The 18,451-nt window shown below is 41.1% G+C and overlaps 1 protein-coding gene across 2 annotated transcripts in view; it reads right to left on the bottom strand.

Annotated features, from left to right (window-relative positions):
• Window positions 1-7,356: 7,356 nt before the first annotated feature.
• CRY1 (cryptochrome circadian regulator 1) overlaps window positions 7,357-18,451 on the bottom strand; it is a 126,803-nt gene continuing 115,708 nt past the window's right edge. For both annotated transcript variants that reach the window (XM_086921610.1, XM_086921617.1), the window contains one exon: window positions 7,357-8,499. Coding sequence is in view for 1 of the 2 variants with exons in the window: in XM_086921617.1 (XP_086777743.1) it covers window positions 8,486-8,499 (14 nt within the window). In the remaining variant the exon portion in view is untranslated. The remainder of the gene's footprint in view (window positions 8,500-18,451) is intronic.

Genomic DNA, 18,451 nt, shown 5'->3' with positions numbered 1-18,451 from the left:
ACTCTGCACTCACTGTCACTCTGCACTCACTGTCACTCCGCACTCACTGTCACTCCGCACTCACTGTCACTCTGCACTCACTCTGCACTCACTCTGCACTCACTGTTACTCTGCACGCACTCTGCACTCACTGTCACTCTGCACGCACTCTGCACTCACACATGCAACAGTAATGTAAAGCTCTCAATGGACCTTAATCGGAGCGCGTTTCTGATTTAAAAGGCTGGCATGAAATAAATTAAGCGCATGTAAATTAGAAAGGAAAAAAAAACGAAAAAGCTATTAATATTGGGATAGAGTTTACGACATGCAGAAACCACACAGATTAAAGATGCAATCTGGCTGGGGACAAATGCCCACAGGCAAGACAGCAAACTAGAGAGCGCTAGAGTAAGAGTCTTCAAGGAACAAGAGCGGACGCACCGTAATCTCTTGGTGCTCACAGCTGCTTGGAAACTGTAATCAACGAACACGGGGAAATTCTCCGCATCACTGCCTGTAATTCTCTCCCAGCCTTCCACCAGCCCATCCTCTATGCACGTATGCTCATGTTACGCTTAATAAAATATTGACCTTCTATTCAATAAAAAGTGGTGCTATGTCCTTTATACAGCCACTCCATGTAGGCTCTGCGTCCCCACGCTCCAAGAGAAGCAAGGCACAAAATGTGCACTGCATTCAGAAATAATTTTTTTTTAAACATGCCCTAGCTGCGTAGTTGAGGTTCATTTCCGTCATAATGAAAACAAAAAACCCAACATGAAGATAAATCCTTCAGAAAGAATAACCTTAGCAATTGTGTGCAAATGGTGTGTGATAATTAATAGGAAATGTAATATAATATTAGGAGTGTGCGATATTTGCGTAAATTCTTTTGCAAAAAATACATGGAATTCTTCAATAAGTACACGAAATAACAAAAAAACATCGGTCCAGCATTTGGCAGCTGTTTTGCCATGTACATCCTCGCATTCATTCTTGGATACAAGGACATATTTTGCACTAAGAAAAAGTCGCAAAATCACGCGTGCACGAACAGCATCTGCACACGTTCTCTTTGCAAACCTTGTTTCCTGTGTTTATGCCATGGGATATTGACCCGAACAGAAGCTTCTTTACTTGATCTGGTCACGGTGTAATCACGTAATTGCCATGATTTCATCACAAATGTAAAGCAAATGCCAGAAATTAACTGAGATTACACTGTGTAACAGAAATTTCACCAGGACATACATAAAACCACAGAATTAGCGATAGCATCATAAGCGTGTCCTTTCACTGCAATTGCTTAATCCTCTGCATGTACACGGAAATCATTTGTCAAATATCAGGAAATGTAATCAAATAATGGAACAAAACAATTAAATGGAAAGGATAGCAAGGGTTATGAAAACATGTTCTTTGCTCACATAGATTGATTATGCACTCAGCTGTCTGTTGTACGTGCACCACAATATGCTTACAACGTGTGCAGTCTCCGAAGCTGTACGTCGTTACCGAAAGCACAGTGACAGTCCAGTATGCAAATAAACACAGTGCTAGGTGCTTGTGTGCTGACAAAATGGCCGTCTCTTCATCGCGGGCGCACTCTGGAAGTCAGGCAGCCTTTGTTTGGACGTGGGCGGGGCTCGTCAAAGAAACAGGAAGTAACTGCCGAGGAGGACGTCCGAAACATGCAGGCTTCACGCTGAAGTCCCGGGGCGCTTCAGAGAGACCGGGCGAAAGAGCGAGGGCAGACTGCATGGTAACAGAGGCAACACGGGGCTCCCGAGTGGTGAGGAGACCCCTGCGGCGTGCCAAAAGACGGCCCAGGAACCTGCACACCGAGCCGGTAAGTGAGAGCTTGCAGGCGGGGCGGGGCGGGGGGATTGTCTGTGCGTGTACTCTCGTGTGTGGGCGGCGGCGGCTGGGGGGGCGGGGGCGGCGGCGGCTGGGGGGCGGCGGCGGCGGCGGGCGGGGGGGGGGGCCGCCTGGGGAGGTGTAGTGTGTGTCTGTATGTGTGCGCTAGTGTCTGCCTGCGTGTGCATGTGTTGTGAACAGCCTGCTCTGTGTGTGTGTGTGTAGGTGCGGCGGCGGCGGCGAAGGGGGGGGGAGGGAGGAGGTGTGGCTGTGACTGTGATGTGCGCGGCTGTGATGTGCGCATGCGTGAATGTTGACGCGCGTGCACGCAGCTCAATCCACGCTCGTCACAGTTTTGTGTCCCTCATTCCCCGGTGTCAGGCAGCTATAAGTCTCCGACCCTGGACGCATCCTTCGGATGCGAATTCCAGGGCGAGACCTAAAAAGGAGCATGAATGTTTAGTGGTAGCATGCATAAGACTGAATTTCAACACATCTGGTGTGGCTACATCAAACCTGAGCAACTATAATGTAAAAAAAGTACAGGACTCTGACTTACCTGTGTCTACTGTGTTGCAGGAAGCAGGAAATTAGGCAATACACATAAACTATGCAAACCATGCAAACCTAATACCACCCTCATTTGATTTCCGGAGGTGGAAACTGGTTGCTGTGAGCATGGCACAATTACAGATAGAAACTGCACTTAGTATTATCGATTTTAGGCGTTTCCTTCCTGATAGCCTAGCCTTCATACTCTTACCCCTAGCAAGCATTGCTAAAGAGATTGCAGGTCTCATTTATGAGGTTTTGGTGCAGGGCAGTGCCGCAAAGAATCTTGCGCGCTGCCCTGTGTCAAAAGAAAAGGGCAGGAATGTTCCGTTTCTATGAGCTACTGCGCATTCCTGTCCTTTTCCCCAATGCTGCAGCACATTGGCCAGCCATGCGCCAACACAGGCACCCTTGTTCCATGGTGCAAGGGTGGCTGTATTGTAGGGGTGAGAGTTTTTGTGCAGGAAGGGACACCTACCTGCACCAAAACAATCATGAGAGGTGTTTTCCTCTTTTTATGTGTGCTACAGCATGCAGCACACATAGAAAGAGGAAAAACAAGGAGAAATATGGATATTTCTCCTCGTTGCACCTCCCTAATGGGGTGGCGTTAGAAGCTGACGCATTCCCAGGTTTGCGTTTACTCTGGGAATGCTTCAAATTCTATGGGTGTTGCCTGGGAACACCCAGCCACCGCAACACCCAAGAACGCTCTTTTCACATACTGTTCTGAGTGAAAGGGGCACATATTTAGAAGGCTGTGAAAAACCTTGGAAAGTGGCTTTGCGTGGCCTTGTAAATATGCTGTGCCACATTGCCCAACCGTAGGATCATAAAAGTGACAATGCAGCGAAGGAAAAGTGCTGCTAGGGGCCTCGTAAATGACGCCCTGCATTACTAACCCTTTTGGACTATGCCCTCCTAGAAACGTAACTCTTTCCCACTCTGATAAAGGTAACTATTACAGGATGCTCATACAGCAGGTTGGTAGTTTTTTGCCTCCAAAGGCCGCTCTTTGACATGCTCTAGTACCTCTTGCACTCTAACAGCAGTATGTTTGTTACAAAATATAGTTTTTAGAATTTTAACTGGAAGAATGACCAAGTAAACAGTTTAGGAACCCGAAAATCGGACATGAAAAGAAAATCAACTTACATTCTAAATCTGCCATTTTCCAGCATTGTTTTTCATCACAAAAGACTACAGTCCATACATATTAAGATTTAGACCACTGAGTCACAACTTTCTTGCTTTTCGATACTTCTGGAAATGCCTGCAGGAGATTCATTTCACTACCTCAGTCATGAAAACGTACTGAGGAAAACTTTAAATTTCAAATAGTTCAGAAATCAATGGCATTTTACCATCTGTTTATAGAATGGGTGATTTTCCATTTTAAAAAGAATATATAAGCCAAAACTAAAATGATAGACAATATAGACTCAAACTAAATATCAAAATACAGTAGTTGTCATTTTCTTCTAAGAATATCTAATGTTGCTGTTTTGCCAGTGCACACATTATAACGGCCAATATTACATTTACACCAAAGACCACCAACATATCCCTCTTATATCTTCACCAATGTTTGAGTCTCTATTGGTGCAGATGACAAGGCCTTCTATTGACCACTGAGTTATTTGACTGCAATTCTTATTATTGTGACTGGTATTCAATTACAGCAGTAATCTGCTACATCCATCTACCAATCCTATTTTAGTAGCCACAAATTGATTTGGTAAATGGTTGTGTTCTAGTGCTTTTTAGTGACTTATTAAGCCTACAGAGACTCGAAATATATTTAAATAATGTGTTTGAGTTGAGAGCAACAAATGGATACATTTCTAATTTATTTAAAATATGTGCTTGGACTAATACTTTTTTTACATTCCACTTTCTATCACGACGCCTACAGCACTTACCGTTCTACAAAGCACAGTTATTTGAAATTAGGAAGGCCGTCTTTGGGAAGGGAAATTACAATATTTGCTATTCTATGCTTTCATTGGACACAGTATTTGTGATGAGAAACATTTCAGCTCCCTGGAGATCGACACAGATACTCTGAGAGAGAAACTTTTTGCCCAGACAATGCTGCACACTGTGATAGTGGCTTTACAACCATACTAAAAAGGAACGGTAATACAAACTGTCAGGAGCAAAGAAGCAAAATACGGACTGGAGAGAGAGAGAAGTGGAAGCACTACTCTGACAAATGTAAAGACTCCAATCTCAGCTAAGCATTGTATATGAATGGCTGATAAATACCACTGGATGACTCTAGCCTTAAATGACAATTCTGAATACACTAGAAGAACCCCAGGTGCCAGTAGTTATTAATGGCTACCTTCTAGTACTATACATACATCAGACTTGCTGTCTCAAAATTAGACAAAAGATGTGTTCAGCAGTGGTATCAAATTGATATTTCTAGTTCCACTTTAACATTGAAATTGACATAGCATGTATGGTGACTACCATATATACATTTAAAAGATGGAGCAGATTTCATCTGCAGTCAGGCATTGTTTTATTTTTTGTGCTTCAGACAGACTGCATTTAAATTGCCGCACACATGTTGGTGCAAGTTAAAACCATGGCACATGAAAAACATGAAAGTGAGGCCTATTCAGTCTGAAATGCTTTTGCTGAATTAACATGTGTTTTTTCCAGTGTAGAGAAAAGTGGCCTTTTTAGCTTTGAAGATTAATAGAATGTGTTTCTCTCTTCCCAGCTCATCCCTTATAATCTAAATGCACTATTTCTGTCTTAAGAGACTTTGACTTGTTGCATATTTTGATAAATATTTTCAGTTAATAACACCTCTTTTTATAATGTTTGTGAATTAATAATGCACCAAACACTACACAGGGGGCTAAATGCTTTTTTGCATGAAAAGCTATCTAAAACACTAAAAGCATGTTGCTGTGTGGGCTGTATTAACTGTGTGCGCTATATTAACTGTGTGTGCTTTTAAATTTTACACTAAAGCATAAAAATGTTATGTTGCACATTAATTTTGCATGTTGTCATAAATAATAGAAAAGCTGCTTTACACTAATAGCTTGCCTAGGTAAACATTTATAAGGGGTATTAGTATGGAGTTGGGAAACATAATGGGATGATTTACATGAAATTAATATTCTATTTGTGTTTGTTTTATTTTTGGGCCTACCATTAAATGGCTGCCTGTGAAACCAGTAAGGCTATGGCTTGCTTTGAAAGAGAGGAGAGCATGCGCAGACACCAGCTTGACTCAAACCACGAGGGAGTCAAGGACATCTTGAACTGTACATTCATGTGATTGTGCCAATGTACCAGTTAGATAAAGTATCCGTCCTGACTGCGCTGTGACCGGAAGAAAGGAAAACTATAGAAACATTTTTCCTAGTAAATGTTGCAAATGTTTATAAATGTATTATTCATGTATGCTTCTTTTGTTAAAACTGGTATAGTCAGGTTTTTAGAACGAGTCAGGGTGGTGAGAACTCATGCTATTGTGGCTGACCAATCACGTACAGGTTTTCCTGAAGATGTAACATTTTTGTGTGGACTGCCAAGATTTAGAGTATAAATAATGACCTCTCTGGAGGGGCTTTGGCTTCTAGGCTCATTAGGGGTGTGTGTGAGCTCATGAGAGAAGGAACAGCTTAGACCAGACATTCTATGTGTTAGGTACGAGAAACGTCCCGGGAGATTGCTGAAGGGCGGGGTTTGCGTCCGAGGAGAGTCAGGGGGAGGTTTCTTGCTTTCACATCATATTTTGACACTGCAGGCCACATTCCTTTGAGGTCTGGTGAAGGAGGGGCTGTCTCACTCCCTGCTTGCTTTTTAGACACAGTTGCACAGGTTGAAGGGGTAACAAGATCACACGCCCTTACTAGCCAGTTTAATGAGCTTCCAATCTGTTTGCGCTTCAGCCCTCGGCAGGGGGACACCCCTTACCCCCTTGTTTAGGTAGAGAATAAAAAAGTTGTGTCGGGGCTTGAAGATTTAAATGTTTCTTCTTTGGAATAATTCCAATAAAATCACATTAGTTAGTGAAGAGCGTATTTATTGGCACATGAAGTGAACAGCCAACACGTGTTTCACCCCTAATCGGCCAGCAGGCCTGGGGCTTCTTCGGGGCTAATAGTCACGGCGCAATGCCTGGTTTCTCCTGTGTCAAATCGGATAGCAAGACCGACTTTTTAAATCTTCAAGCCCGCGCACAACTTTTTTTTTTTTTTGCTTTTTAGACACAGACAGATGCAGAAGAACAGCAACAGAAAGAAAGGCTTTTTAGATTTAGATGCTAAACTATAAGTTTATGGTTTAACTAATTAATTAGGTCTGAAAAGATTTATTTGACTTATGCATTTATTTCTCTTAATGAGAGATTTTTGCAAACTATTTGATTTTTGATTAGCCTTGCAAGACTATTTTTCTTAGAAACTCTTTAAGAGTTTTAACTGAAATTTTGCACCACATTTTCTTTCCTATATGTAATGCTTATATGCAGACTGTAATATGTTCTGTATTAATGCTATTTTTCCTGTTTTCCAAATTCTTAACCGGATTGATATTTTACTAATGAATAAAGGGTCAGAGAAAAATTAACTTTTGACTAGAAAATAAAACCCTTTAAATACTCAACAACTCTCTTTATTGGCTTAAATAATAATTGCATTTTTGACTGTTCATCTTTATTTAAAGTCTCCTGAAGGTAATACATGGTGTGAAGGGCCCAACACCTTTTTCAGCGCTAAATTAGAGGTAGCATGAGGGTTTTGCATTGAGAAATTACCAGAAGAAATTACCGCTCCATCACCCCCTCTGTTATACTTAAAACAGTAATAACAATTCACATTTCTTATATTACTTATATTGCTCACAATTTAATTGCAACTGTAGGTAAATTTGGTGTTGGGCTTGAAACATATTTTCTTATGAAGTACAATGAACAAAACAAAAAAGAATTACATGTTTTTGATGTGTTAATCCCGTTTTATTAACAAGGATAACCTTCAAGTGAATAAGGCAATAGGGAATACAAATAGAGATACAAACAATACACATATCACATTTGCAGTGTTTCAAAGTTGACAACGTTGTACACTAAAATGAAAAATATTTACATTAATAAGTACACAAAAAAACATTTTGTTTCACTAACAAAGTTGAAGTGCACATACAGAGTTCTACGCGGTAAACCATAAATACAACAGTATAAGAACAACCAAAGTAAATGATCTGTTTCAAAACCTTTACATTCTCTCATCACAGCCTAGAACACCTTCTTTATATATATCCGTGGTGCATTCGTAAATTGTTGCCAATAAATGCCATGCCTGAAAAATTATCAAAAATATAATATTGATGAGTCTAGAACTAATCAAGAGATCTATATTTACAGTCCTATTGAGTATTTACACTTTTGCTCAACAAAAAGAACCAATTTAGAGAACATTCAAAAATGCAGCTGAAAAAGAAATTAAAAATCTTCAACAGAAACAGAGACATTACGTTCTTGATGACTAAATGCCAATTGGAAACTATTTATTAAAGACTTCCAGAGGACTTACAGTCAACATGGCAAGCACCAGAAATACACTGTTCTGAGGGACTGCTTGTCTGAACTGAACAACCTGAAGCATTTGAGCAGGCCCGCTTTTCAGGCCTGCAAGAGTCCCAACCTGTTGATTGATATTCATTTTATGAGCAAGCAGTACGTAAACTTGTTCTATGGAATACTCAAGCTGATACCTTTTTATTTTCCTGCTACACCACATAGTTTGCCTTGCTACTTCAAGATGGTATAGTTCACCCAATCTTTTGTTTTATTACGATGATAGAAACTCAAAAACTTTCAAACATCTCAAACATCTCAAATTCAGCAAGCAGTAGAAACATTGGTGCTGACACAGCACAGATGCGTGGTGTGAGACTCCACAACCTGAATATCCAAACGAGTGCTCATCAACAGTTGTGTCGAACAAGTAAAGAATGTCAGTAGAGACTATGCTTCTTCATAGGTAAAATGACTACCCATACAGAACAACCTCCACAGGTATCTTAGCTCTCAGAAAGAAAACAGTGCTGAAAATGTTCGCCTTCACATCTTCATAGCTGGCGAAAAAAATGAGAAATCATTATTTTGCATGTTTTTTTAATGAAACACACCACTGAAATATATATATATACACACACATATCCACACATATTTAAATAGGCTTAGCTTATCTGTCTGTTTCTGTATCACATACATACTAATTCTTGAAGCTGCTCAATATTAAGTGCTACTATCGATGTTATTTTTATCACTTTATATTTAAAACTGTGCATTTGTAATCATATTCTGTACCTTCTATGAAGGTCATTCCAACTCTTATACCATTATATAGGTCCCCATAACCAATCATGGGACAATGGAGAGATTACCACCAAGTTATTAGAAAATTGGATAGGCATCAACACCACCTTTGATGGTCCAACTTTACATAAAAACAACTATACAGCACTTCTTTATCCTACAGTTAATGTAAGTTCAAACCATTTTGAACTTATATGAAAGAAGTGACCTCTTTGCATGGGAGATTCTGAGGAACACAGAACGTTAGAAGAGAAGTTGTAGCTCTCCTCAGCTACTCTTGACATCTTCCAAGAAATGTTCAACCTGTCGATACTGAATATTAATTACCTGCATGCACAACTCCTATATATAACAAGTACTGGAAAAGACAATAGGTATGCCATTGGCTGCTAGTCTTTTGGCCTTGTCAATTCTTGTTTTAACATGGTTTTTGTAAAAAATCATTGTTGGAGGAACTCTTGTGCATGTATCAATATAAAGAACACGGGCTAAAATCATGAATATTTTTGGTTTCCTAAAGCAGACATTGCCATGGAAGTCCCCTGAACTGAAGGGAACTAATTTGTGTGCAGATTTGCTCTTTGTGAAAGAACAGAGGGCCAGATGTAGTAGGAAAGATTTACCGATTTTAAATTACCGAATTTTACCGATTCGGTAATTTAAAATCGGTAAATCAATGGGTCCGACATGTAGGTATTCCAGATGTGCTGGAATACCGAATCGGATGAATTCGGTATTTACCGATTCGGTAAATACCGAAATCGGTAATGCCCATTCATTCCTATGGGCTTTGAAGCGGTAAATACCGAATTTCAAAAGGGTGCAGGGGGTGTCACTTTGACACCCTCTGACACCCCCAAAACAGGCACGGGTGTCATGTGGCAGGCATACCTGCCCTAAGGGCAGGTCGGCCTGTCACATGGCATAGGTGTGCATGCACACATGTGCATGCACACCAGAATCGGTATTTTACCATCAAATTGGATTTGATGGTAAAATACCGATTCGTTAAGGCTCCTGGGACTCTGAAGAGTCCCACCTACATATGGGTGGCTCCGAATCGGTAAATTTACCGATTCCTTATTTTACCGAATCGGTAAAATTACCGAATCGGTAATTTTACCGATTCGGTAAAATAAAGCCCCCTACATGCCATTCACCTTTTTACCGATCGGTAACGGTCGAAAATACCAATTTTCGGCCGTTACCGACCGACCTACATCGGGCCCAGAATGACGACACTTACAATGAAATTGGCTAATGCCTAAAGTGGGCTGACCTACTGTCCATGCTGCATAATGTAGTGAGAGGTGGAAAAATTCAAACAGACCAGTGAACGAAAAGAGCTGTCTGAAACTCCTTATAAACTTATATTATTTTTAAGTAAGTTTAGAAAAATCAAAAGGTCTTGGCTAATGCCTGACCTAAAAAGCAAATAATGCTACATAGTAAGGAAACAATATTCAGCAACAACTTCTTGATATGTCTATTTATCAAAATGATTTCTTATGTTACACAATTAGACATGGCATTCTTACACATGAATCCAGCTTCACTTGGAAGCTGAAATCTAAACCATGAAGAATTCAGTGGCCTCTTGAAAAGCTGCAAAAATTATGGCACCTAAGACACACTGTTTCCACAAAAAAGTGGCATGGATGATAGGATATAGAGAGCCGCAACTGGAGACTAAGAGGTGGAATAACAACATCTGCCTTGGCATGCAGTGCCTCAATGTAAAAAGCACTGAACAGTTCTAACAAAACACGTTGACGCAATAAAAGGAGATGAGAACCAACCCACCAAGACCTCAACTTGGGCAAACACTCACGTAGCCAAAGGATTTTTTACAAAAGAATAGTGTAAAGGGGAAGTATGATTGGGTTAAAATGTCACATATATGCTTTCTTAGAGTATGTAAACGCAACTGATGTACTGAATACAAATGTTAAACTGATCAAAGAGTGGGAACACATGTTGTGAACATACAGTGCAGTGTTATATTCTACAGTAAGGTGCGTGGTATAGTTCAAATATTTTACCGGAATATGATGGTTAATTAGGAAGTAAATGCACATTCTTTAGTGCCTGCATTTAATATATCATGCTCCTGCATGGTAAACAGGCATGTACCCATGCTCTGAGTGACTCGACTACATGAAAAACTTGTATACTGACTTTTTGTAGACCCAGTAGAACTGGGTGATGCTGGGGCTGTATCAAGAACAAGTACTAATGTAGTATGCACACTTGGAATGCATCCGTGCACCTGTTTTTCTCATATTGTGTAGTTTGTAGCACATGCTAGAGGACAGAGCTGTGGCTGCCTCTTTATGTGCCAAAGTTGTACGGTCTGCAGCTCATAGACAACTCATAGATTTTTGAGTTCATGTGTGTGCTGTAAGCAGCACAGTGCCCGCAAAACGGGTGCATGCACCCTCTGGGCCTGGAGATGGTTGTTGAAGATGTTCATGGTATGGTCCCTGTCCTTAATATGATGGGATGAGGCTCGTGAATGCATGCTTCACAAACCATTGCAATGTACAATTAAAAACAAGAAACACCATATTTCAGAAAGGCAATGATTCTAGAGGCGTCCATATGCTCAGTGACCTTTGTTGCCATCACCCTCATACCTCAGCTGTTAGAAAGTAGAGCTTTGTACCCATCAGTGATGGAGAATGACATAATACCCTAAATTAAGACCCTGTTCAGAGTTCAGCTGCAAACCCATTGGCCACTCCACAGCAATGTGCAGCTGTGCAGTGAACAGTCAGCATGTGAGGTGAGCCGTGCGCCTAAACAGAGTGGAAGTAGGTTCAGGGGGCTACAGGTCCTTTTAGGTGGTCAAAATGACATATTAAGGCTCGGATTTATTATGATTTTGCATCACAGTCACTTTTGAGGTGCAGCCCGACGCAAAATAATTTTGACATTTCCTAAGTCAATTTGGGTGGTTAAGTAAACTCAAAGAAAAACCTAGAGCATAGGGCTGCCTTTTGTTAGTTTGCGTCAGGTAGGCCTTACATCGGTGGTGCATGGGAGTTCCAATGCATCCACTCTGTATTTTACATAAACCCAGATTTACAAAGACTTGTAAACATGGATTTGCTGCGAAATGGTATGCCTTCCTAACAGAGGTGTAGCGAGAAAAATATCCTAATTTCTCCTCATTAATTCCTCTTCCAATGCAGTACACCTAGATAGTGGAATACTCCTCTAAGGATTATTTTTGTGCTGGAAATTATTAATTCCTGCACAAAACAATCCTGCCTGCAATGTATGCACCCTTGCACCATGGTTCAAAGGTGGCTGCATTGGTGATAAGTAGCATATAGAGTGTCAGTGCAGATATGTTTGCAAATATGGAACACTTCTGCTCTCTCCCTTACACGAAATGCAGTAAGTTTCCGTTCTGTTCTGCAATGCATGAATTAATAGTAAATGTTCCCCTCAAGTGGCTTACTTTGGCTAGCGTGGGTCATAGTGGGAGCAATCATTACAGAAATTCGCTAAAAACTAAACACTCCATTTATACTGCTTTGACACCAGAGTGCATCATAACAGAAAAAGTGCTTCAAATCCACCATTTTTCAGTTTCTACTGAAAAACAATTATTCCCTTTGGTGATGCTGTATTGGTGATAATCAGTTTTAACTGAAAACCATATACCCATTTAAGCATGGGGTGCTTTTTCAGTTTTTGCAGGCTGTGAAGGTCACAACAGTGGAATCCACGCATACAGTATCAATACAGAATTTCACAATATCTCTGAAGCTGCATACTTTTATAAAGTTGCAGGGGTGAGAAGCAAATACAGAGAACAGCAAGACATACATAAATCAGCATGTGAAATACACAGAAGGGCCATGCAAACCACCATTGCACAAAATCTTTAATGTACCCAATCACACAATCTGAGCACATCAAAAGTAGCACAACAGCATTTTGGTTGATGTATACAGACTACCGTGCACAGCCTTATATAAAAGCACAGGGATAAATGAAAAAGCCCTTAAGCTTGTGCACACCAAAACCAGCCATGGAACGTGCTAGAGATGCATGTTTTTTCACCACTATTGAAGCCGTGGGTGCACTGTCACAAACTACTGCCACACACTAATGCAATGTTTCCTCTTCCTGCAGCTGCTGCATGATTGCTGAGACAGAGACAACAGCTACCCACACACAGCACCATAAAATGTATTCAGAGCTCATCATGGCACGCAAAGAACCTACACCCCCTCTGGTAAGTAGAAGTTGCATGCTTACTTTGCCCAGAGAGGCATATGCACACAGTACTATCACACACAAAACAACACCAGTTCTAGCAAGAATGATGGATAGAGTTTTCTTTTTAAACTGAATATCGTAAAGTTTAACCACATACACAATGATTTCCAGACATTACGTACGAAAATAGAATCTCAAATGGGAGAAGGTTAGCATTATAATGTTTCAACTCAGCTAATTTAGACCATACAATCACAATGAACAGCTAAACAGGAGATTTCTATTGAAACAAACTTAAAACTAAACACCTAAGTTAAAGAAAACTTTGTGGATAATTGTGGGGATTGTAGTGCAGTAGTAGGGACAATATTACGCAAGCAGAGATTCTGCACTGATATCCCAGAAGAACAGGGAAAATTATTTCCTTCATTATTATCCAGTATTAGTTTCTCACTTATCGCCTCTAATGGTATTCATTCAATTCAGTGTAAAATGTTATCTCTGGAAATGGGACTTGTGTTAATACATCTGGATTCTCAGCGACCTCCTGTGCGTGTTTTTCAATCTTCTGATTATATCTGGCCACGTAAAAGCCAGATCTGCAGGAGAAACAACATGCCATCCCATGCAAATCTTTCTGCTTGCCTTTGTAAATATCCTCAGCGATGTAGGTTGTGGAAGCTGGGGCTTTAAACTAGCAAGGAGCGCAGCCTTCTCTTTTGTAATAATATTGATTAATCATATTTATATTCACATTTCACACGAGGCAACATGATCCTGTGCCTTTGCACCTGCTGGTTAAACACATTTCTAAAATGTCTGCATAAATAAGAGGGCCACATGTAAAGTTGATATTTGAGGTGGGATCTTTCATGTTGATAATGCAAAATATATGCTATCGGTGTAATTTACTATTCTGGATAAAAGTATGGGAAATTCGGTATTCTGGGTAAAAGTATGGGAAATTCGGTATAGTAAATAAAAATTTAAAAAAACAATAGTGTCCGGCTCCAGCTATATATAGCTGGATGTTGCAAGAAATTCTAGGCCTAAGCTTGCAGTTCAAAAGGTAACACAGGATGGATTTGTTCTTTACATAATTACCATGATATATGCAGCCTGTACTGTAAATCACCAGTACTAAGCACTGACTGTGAAATGAAAATAAAATTTGTAAAGCGCTACAGTTGCCCTCAGGCGTCCAGGCGCTGTGACTAACAAAAGTGCCCTCAGATGAACAACACGTTTCTGGTTACTGAAACAAGAAGGTTTTAAGCTGCTTCCGGAAACTGGTTAAGTTGGGGTTGCTTCTCATGTGCAAAGGGAGGGTGTTCCATAATTTTGATACATTATAGGAGAAGGAACGTCCTCCTGCTCTGGCTCTAAAGATTCTAGGAATCTTGGCTAGAGATGCAGACGAGGAGCGAAGCACCTTGTTGGGCAGATAGGGGGAAATCACGGAACAGTTGATTTCTGGGCCCGTTTTCCAGAGAGCTTGGTGAGCAATGCACAGAGCTTTAAACTTTACTCTGTCCCTGACAGGCAGCCAGTGCAACGCTCTTAGCCGAGCTTTTATTGAAGTTCTTCGTGGGACTCCAAGTAGCACACGAGCAGCACAGTTTTGGGTGCGCTGAAGTTTTAGCAAGGTGTAGTCCGGTGCTCCAAGATAAAGGGCGTTATTAAAATCCAGGCGGGATTGAACAGGGCCCTGTATAATTATCTGCCTGGTCTCAACTGGAAGAAGGGGAAGAATTTTTTTATTCACCCTGAGGAGGCCAAAGCAGGTGGCCGCCACCTTGGTGGCCTGTGTATTGAAGCTCAGCAACTTATCTAGCCATACCCCCAGACTTTTGATGTTATCTCTGGGGGCAGGAGCCGCCCCCATGCTCGCGGGCCATAGCAGCACCAAAGTAGAGGGGGCCGCCGGGCCCAGGATCATGAGCTCGGTCTTATCGTCGTTGAGCTTCAGACATGAGCTCATCATCCAACTCCTCACCTCCTCCAAACACACTGCTAGATTGGGCGGCGATTGGAGGCCACTCTTCTGCACAAGGGAGACCACCAGCTGGGTGTCGTCCGCATAGGAAATGATGTTAATACCATGCGGACGAACAATCCCAGCCAGCGGCCTCATATATGCATTGAAGAGCGTAGGGCTCAATGATGAACCCTGAGGGACTCCACACCCCAGAGGCCTGCTCGATGAAACGGATGTGCCGTCAAAGACCTGGAAGGTTCAATCCGATAAAAAAGACTTGAACCAAACCAGGGCTTCTCCGGACACTCCTAGGTCGGTGAGACGGTTCATCAGAATTTTATGATGTACCGTGTCAAAAGCGGCACTCAGATCGAGGAGGATCACTGCCACTGACCCCCCCCCCCCGATCCAAGATCCGTCTCGCCTCCTCAGTCACAGCCAATAGAGCAGTCTCTGTCCCATGTTTTGGGCGGAAGCCCGTCTGGGAAGCATCGAGGAGATGATTTTCCTCGAGGAACTTCGTCAGGATGGTATTAATGTGCTTCTCCAGCATATTATCTGCCCATGGGAGCAGAGAAATCGGGCGGTAATTGCTAGGGTGAGCTGGGTCAAGGGCAGGTTTTTTTAGCAAGGCCCTTACCATTGCATGCTTCCATGTCACAGGTACCATCCCGCTCAAAATGGAGGAGTTCAGCAGCTCCATGAGAGTAGGGAGAATGGTTTTGCTAGCCAACCCCAGCGAGCCCGGTCAAACCTTTTCCTTCATTTGGGACTGAGTCAAGTCAACCGAGTCACTCATTGTTACTTAGGACCAAGGTCAGCTGTGTCTAAAAGAATATGGCAGGGAGGAGATGGAAATTCTGGCTCCTATTTTGACCATATGGACCATAAATTAGGAGGCCACACTTATTAGAGAATACAACTAAACAAATGCAAACCTGAAAATACATAGCGTGGGAGAGGAGGGTCTAAAACTCGGCTCTGACCTACAAAGAAGGTGGGTGAATGTCACTCTCGCCAGACACACCCAATAAACAGGGCAATAATTATATTTTTAAGGACTTCCTTCTTAGAAAAATGATGAGGAATTGATATGAATGTCTCTTACAAGTTCTCGATAAGTCTGTAAGAGCTGGTAAGGTCTGCATTCGTCAATATAAAGGAGCAGGGGATGGGAGAGTGAGGATTGTGATCAAGAGCCAGCATGGTCGAAGTTAGGAGTATTGAACAGAATCACATAACAGAGTGTACATTCCCTTTTAAGCGAGCAATGAAGAAGTGACTGCCCAGTTCAGGAATAGGGCTGAGATTTCTAAGTTGAAATCACTAATAATGATAGGACAGGGAATCCATTACCTGTCACTCACTAGTCATTTGCTCCTAGTCATTAGTTCTCCTGACTGGACATGTAGGAAGTCTAGGATCTGCAAGTCACACATTTGGATTTAGCTGACATATTAGACTGGTTAAAAAAAGATAACACAGATATGGGGTTTGAGAGCTATATTTTCTGAAGAAGGATGGAAGTCCATGTATTAGGATTGTGAGGGGTATGAAAACACTTTGGTGTGTATATTGCAATTAATCCTATATCCAAAATCCTTTCCTCCTGACTTGGGTAAATGTAAAAGCATACAAATCTGATCTAAGAAAGAAGAGGAATACACCCTATTAAGAACTCTGTAGTCTTTATCAAAATGTGCTTAATCCTCTGGAGCTGGATAGCGCGAAACAACCTTTCGGCAGATTTTGAAAAATGATATCTGAAAGCTTATCTGCTAAGGTAAAGAATCTTCTGCCAGACAAAATCACACAGGCCTCAAACTCACACTGAACAACTATCTTCCTTATGAGTTGTTTATTGCTGGTTTGTTTAGTTGAAGGTGTCCGCTGACGACCCATCTTACTTTAGTTTGCTCATCTTGTACAACAACCATAGACAGCATCAATCAATAAATGTGGCTTTATATATTGAGAAACATACAGGACTACAAGAGCACCCTTGAAACCGTGATATGTTGAGAAGGCATTGAAAAGTACGCTTGTATAACAAATGTCCCTGTTCTGTGTGTGAAGAAGCATACTGAGTCACCACTTGACCTTTATCTGCTGTTTTTGTTAAAGAAGGCTGCACTGCTGCTTTCAATGCTGTACTCATGTTAGTGAAGCTCAGTGAACACTGTTTAACTGTAATAGAGCAAAGATAATTAACACTGGCAGGGCTAGTGGGGGAGTTGATCTAGGAATGACATAAAGGTGGTGAAGTAATGGCCAATTGACCTGGGCCCCACTGTAGGCAAGGCATTGCACACCAGCTTACAACATAATATTAATGGCAGGGGCATAGCTTCAGGAGGCTGTTTGGGTTGTAACACCCCCCTAATAAATGTATTCGGTAGGAAAAAGTTGTGTACAGCTATTTTAAGTCAGGTATGGTGAGGGGTTTGTCGGATTTCACTTGGAATTTTTACATACACATGCAGACAAAACACACATATTCTTGTTTCTGTTTTAAGGTCTTAAAAATGGTTATTTGACAAAATAATGACTTATAAGCGTGCCTCACGATCCGCACTCCACTCCCTTCCTGCTGCTCCTTTGGACCCCCCTCCTGCCCTGCTTCTCGTATAATGTATTTTAATCTGTGAGATTGTTGGGAAATCTGAAGCTCAAACCCAGCTACCCCTCCCAAATCTTACTGACCATGCTATGCCCCTGATTAATTACTTACAGTAAACGTAAGCAAGAGTCTATGTATGACCTTATGACTACAACCTCAAGAGCAGAGGTGCTTTGCAACACCAGTCATCCCCATTGTCTGTGGTGGGAAAGGGAGCACAGATGGCTCTCATTGCAAAAGGTAATACTACAGGAAAGGATGTGCACATTTTTCTATGAGTGGCATATCTCAGTGTTCACAAACACATTTTGGTGGAGGAGGGGTCACCGGAGGAGAGGTAATACGGAGAGAGAGAGGTTGTTTTGGGAAAATGTGACAATGTCAATACAGCACCCTGTTCGTTTGTAATGCATGGAATTTTAAATATATGTGTGTGTATAAATAATATATATTTATATCTATATAAAAAAAAAATATCCACTCGCTTTGGCCCCAAAACGAAAACAGCTGTGGGAACCAGTCACCTCATTTTTTGATACATGTGCTCTCCACTCTCTGCCTAAATCCCCCTTTCAACAGGAAGTCGCTAAACCTCCATGAGTTCCCTTCGTTGCTTTACTTACTTTGTATTAACAAACATTTTATCATCCTTTAGTTTATCATACATCAACAATTGTTGCACATTTTATTATTGCTGGTTCTGTCTGTAGTTTATTTCCTTTGGAATGTCTCTTTTATGTATTTTATTGTATACTTTCTCTTTGCATTTATATCTTTAATTTGTATAAGTGAATTATATGACTTAATAAAATATATCTGAACTAAAAAAATATATATATATATATATATATTTATAGAAAGAGAGAGAGAGAGAGCG

Source organism: Lissotriton vulgaris, chromosome 1_1 (assembly GCF_964263255.1).
Source record: "Lissotriton vulgaris chromosome 1_1, aLisVul1.2, whole genome shotgun sequence".
Classification (NCBI taxonomy): domain Eukaryota; kingdom Metazoa; phylum Chordata; class Amphibia; order Caudata; family Salamandridae; genus Lissotriton; species Lissotriton vulgaris.
This window is presented reverse-complemented; position numbering and strand designations above follow the sequence as displayed.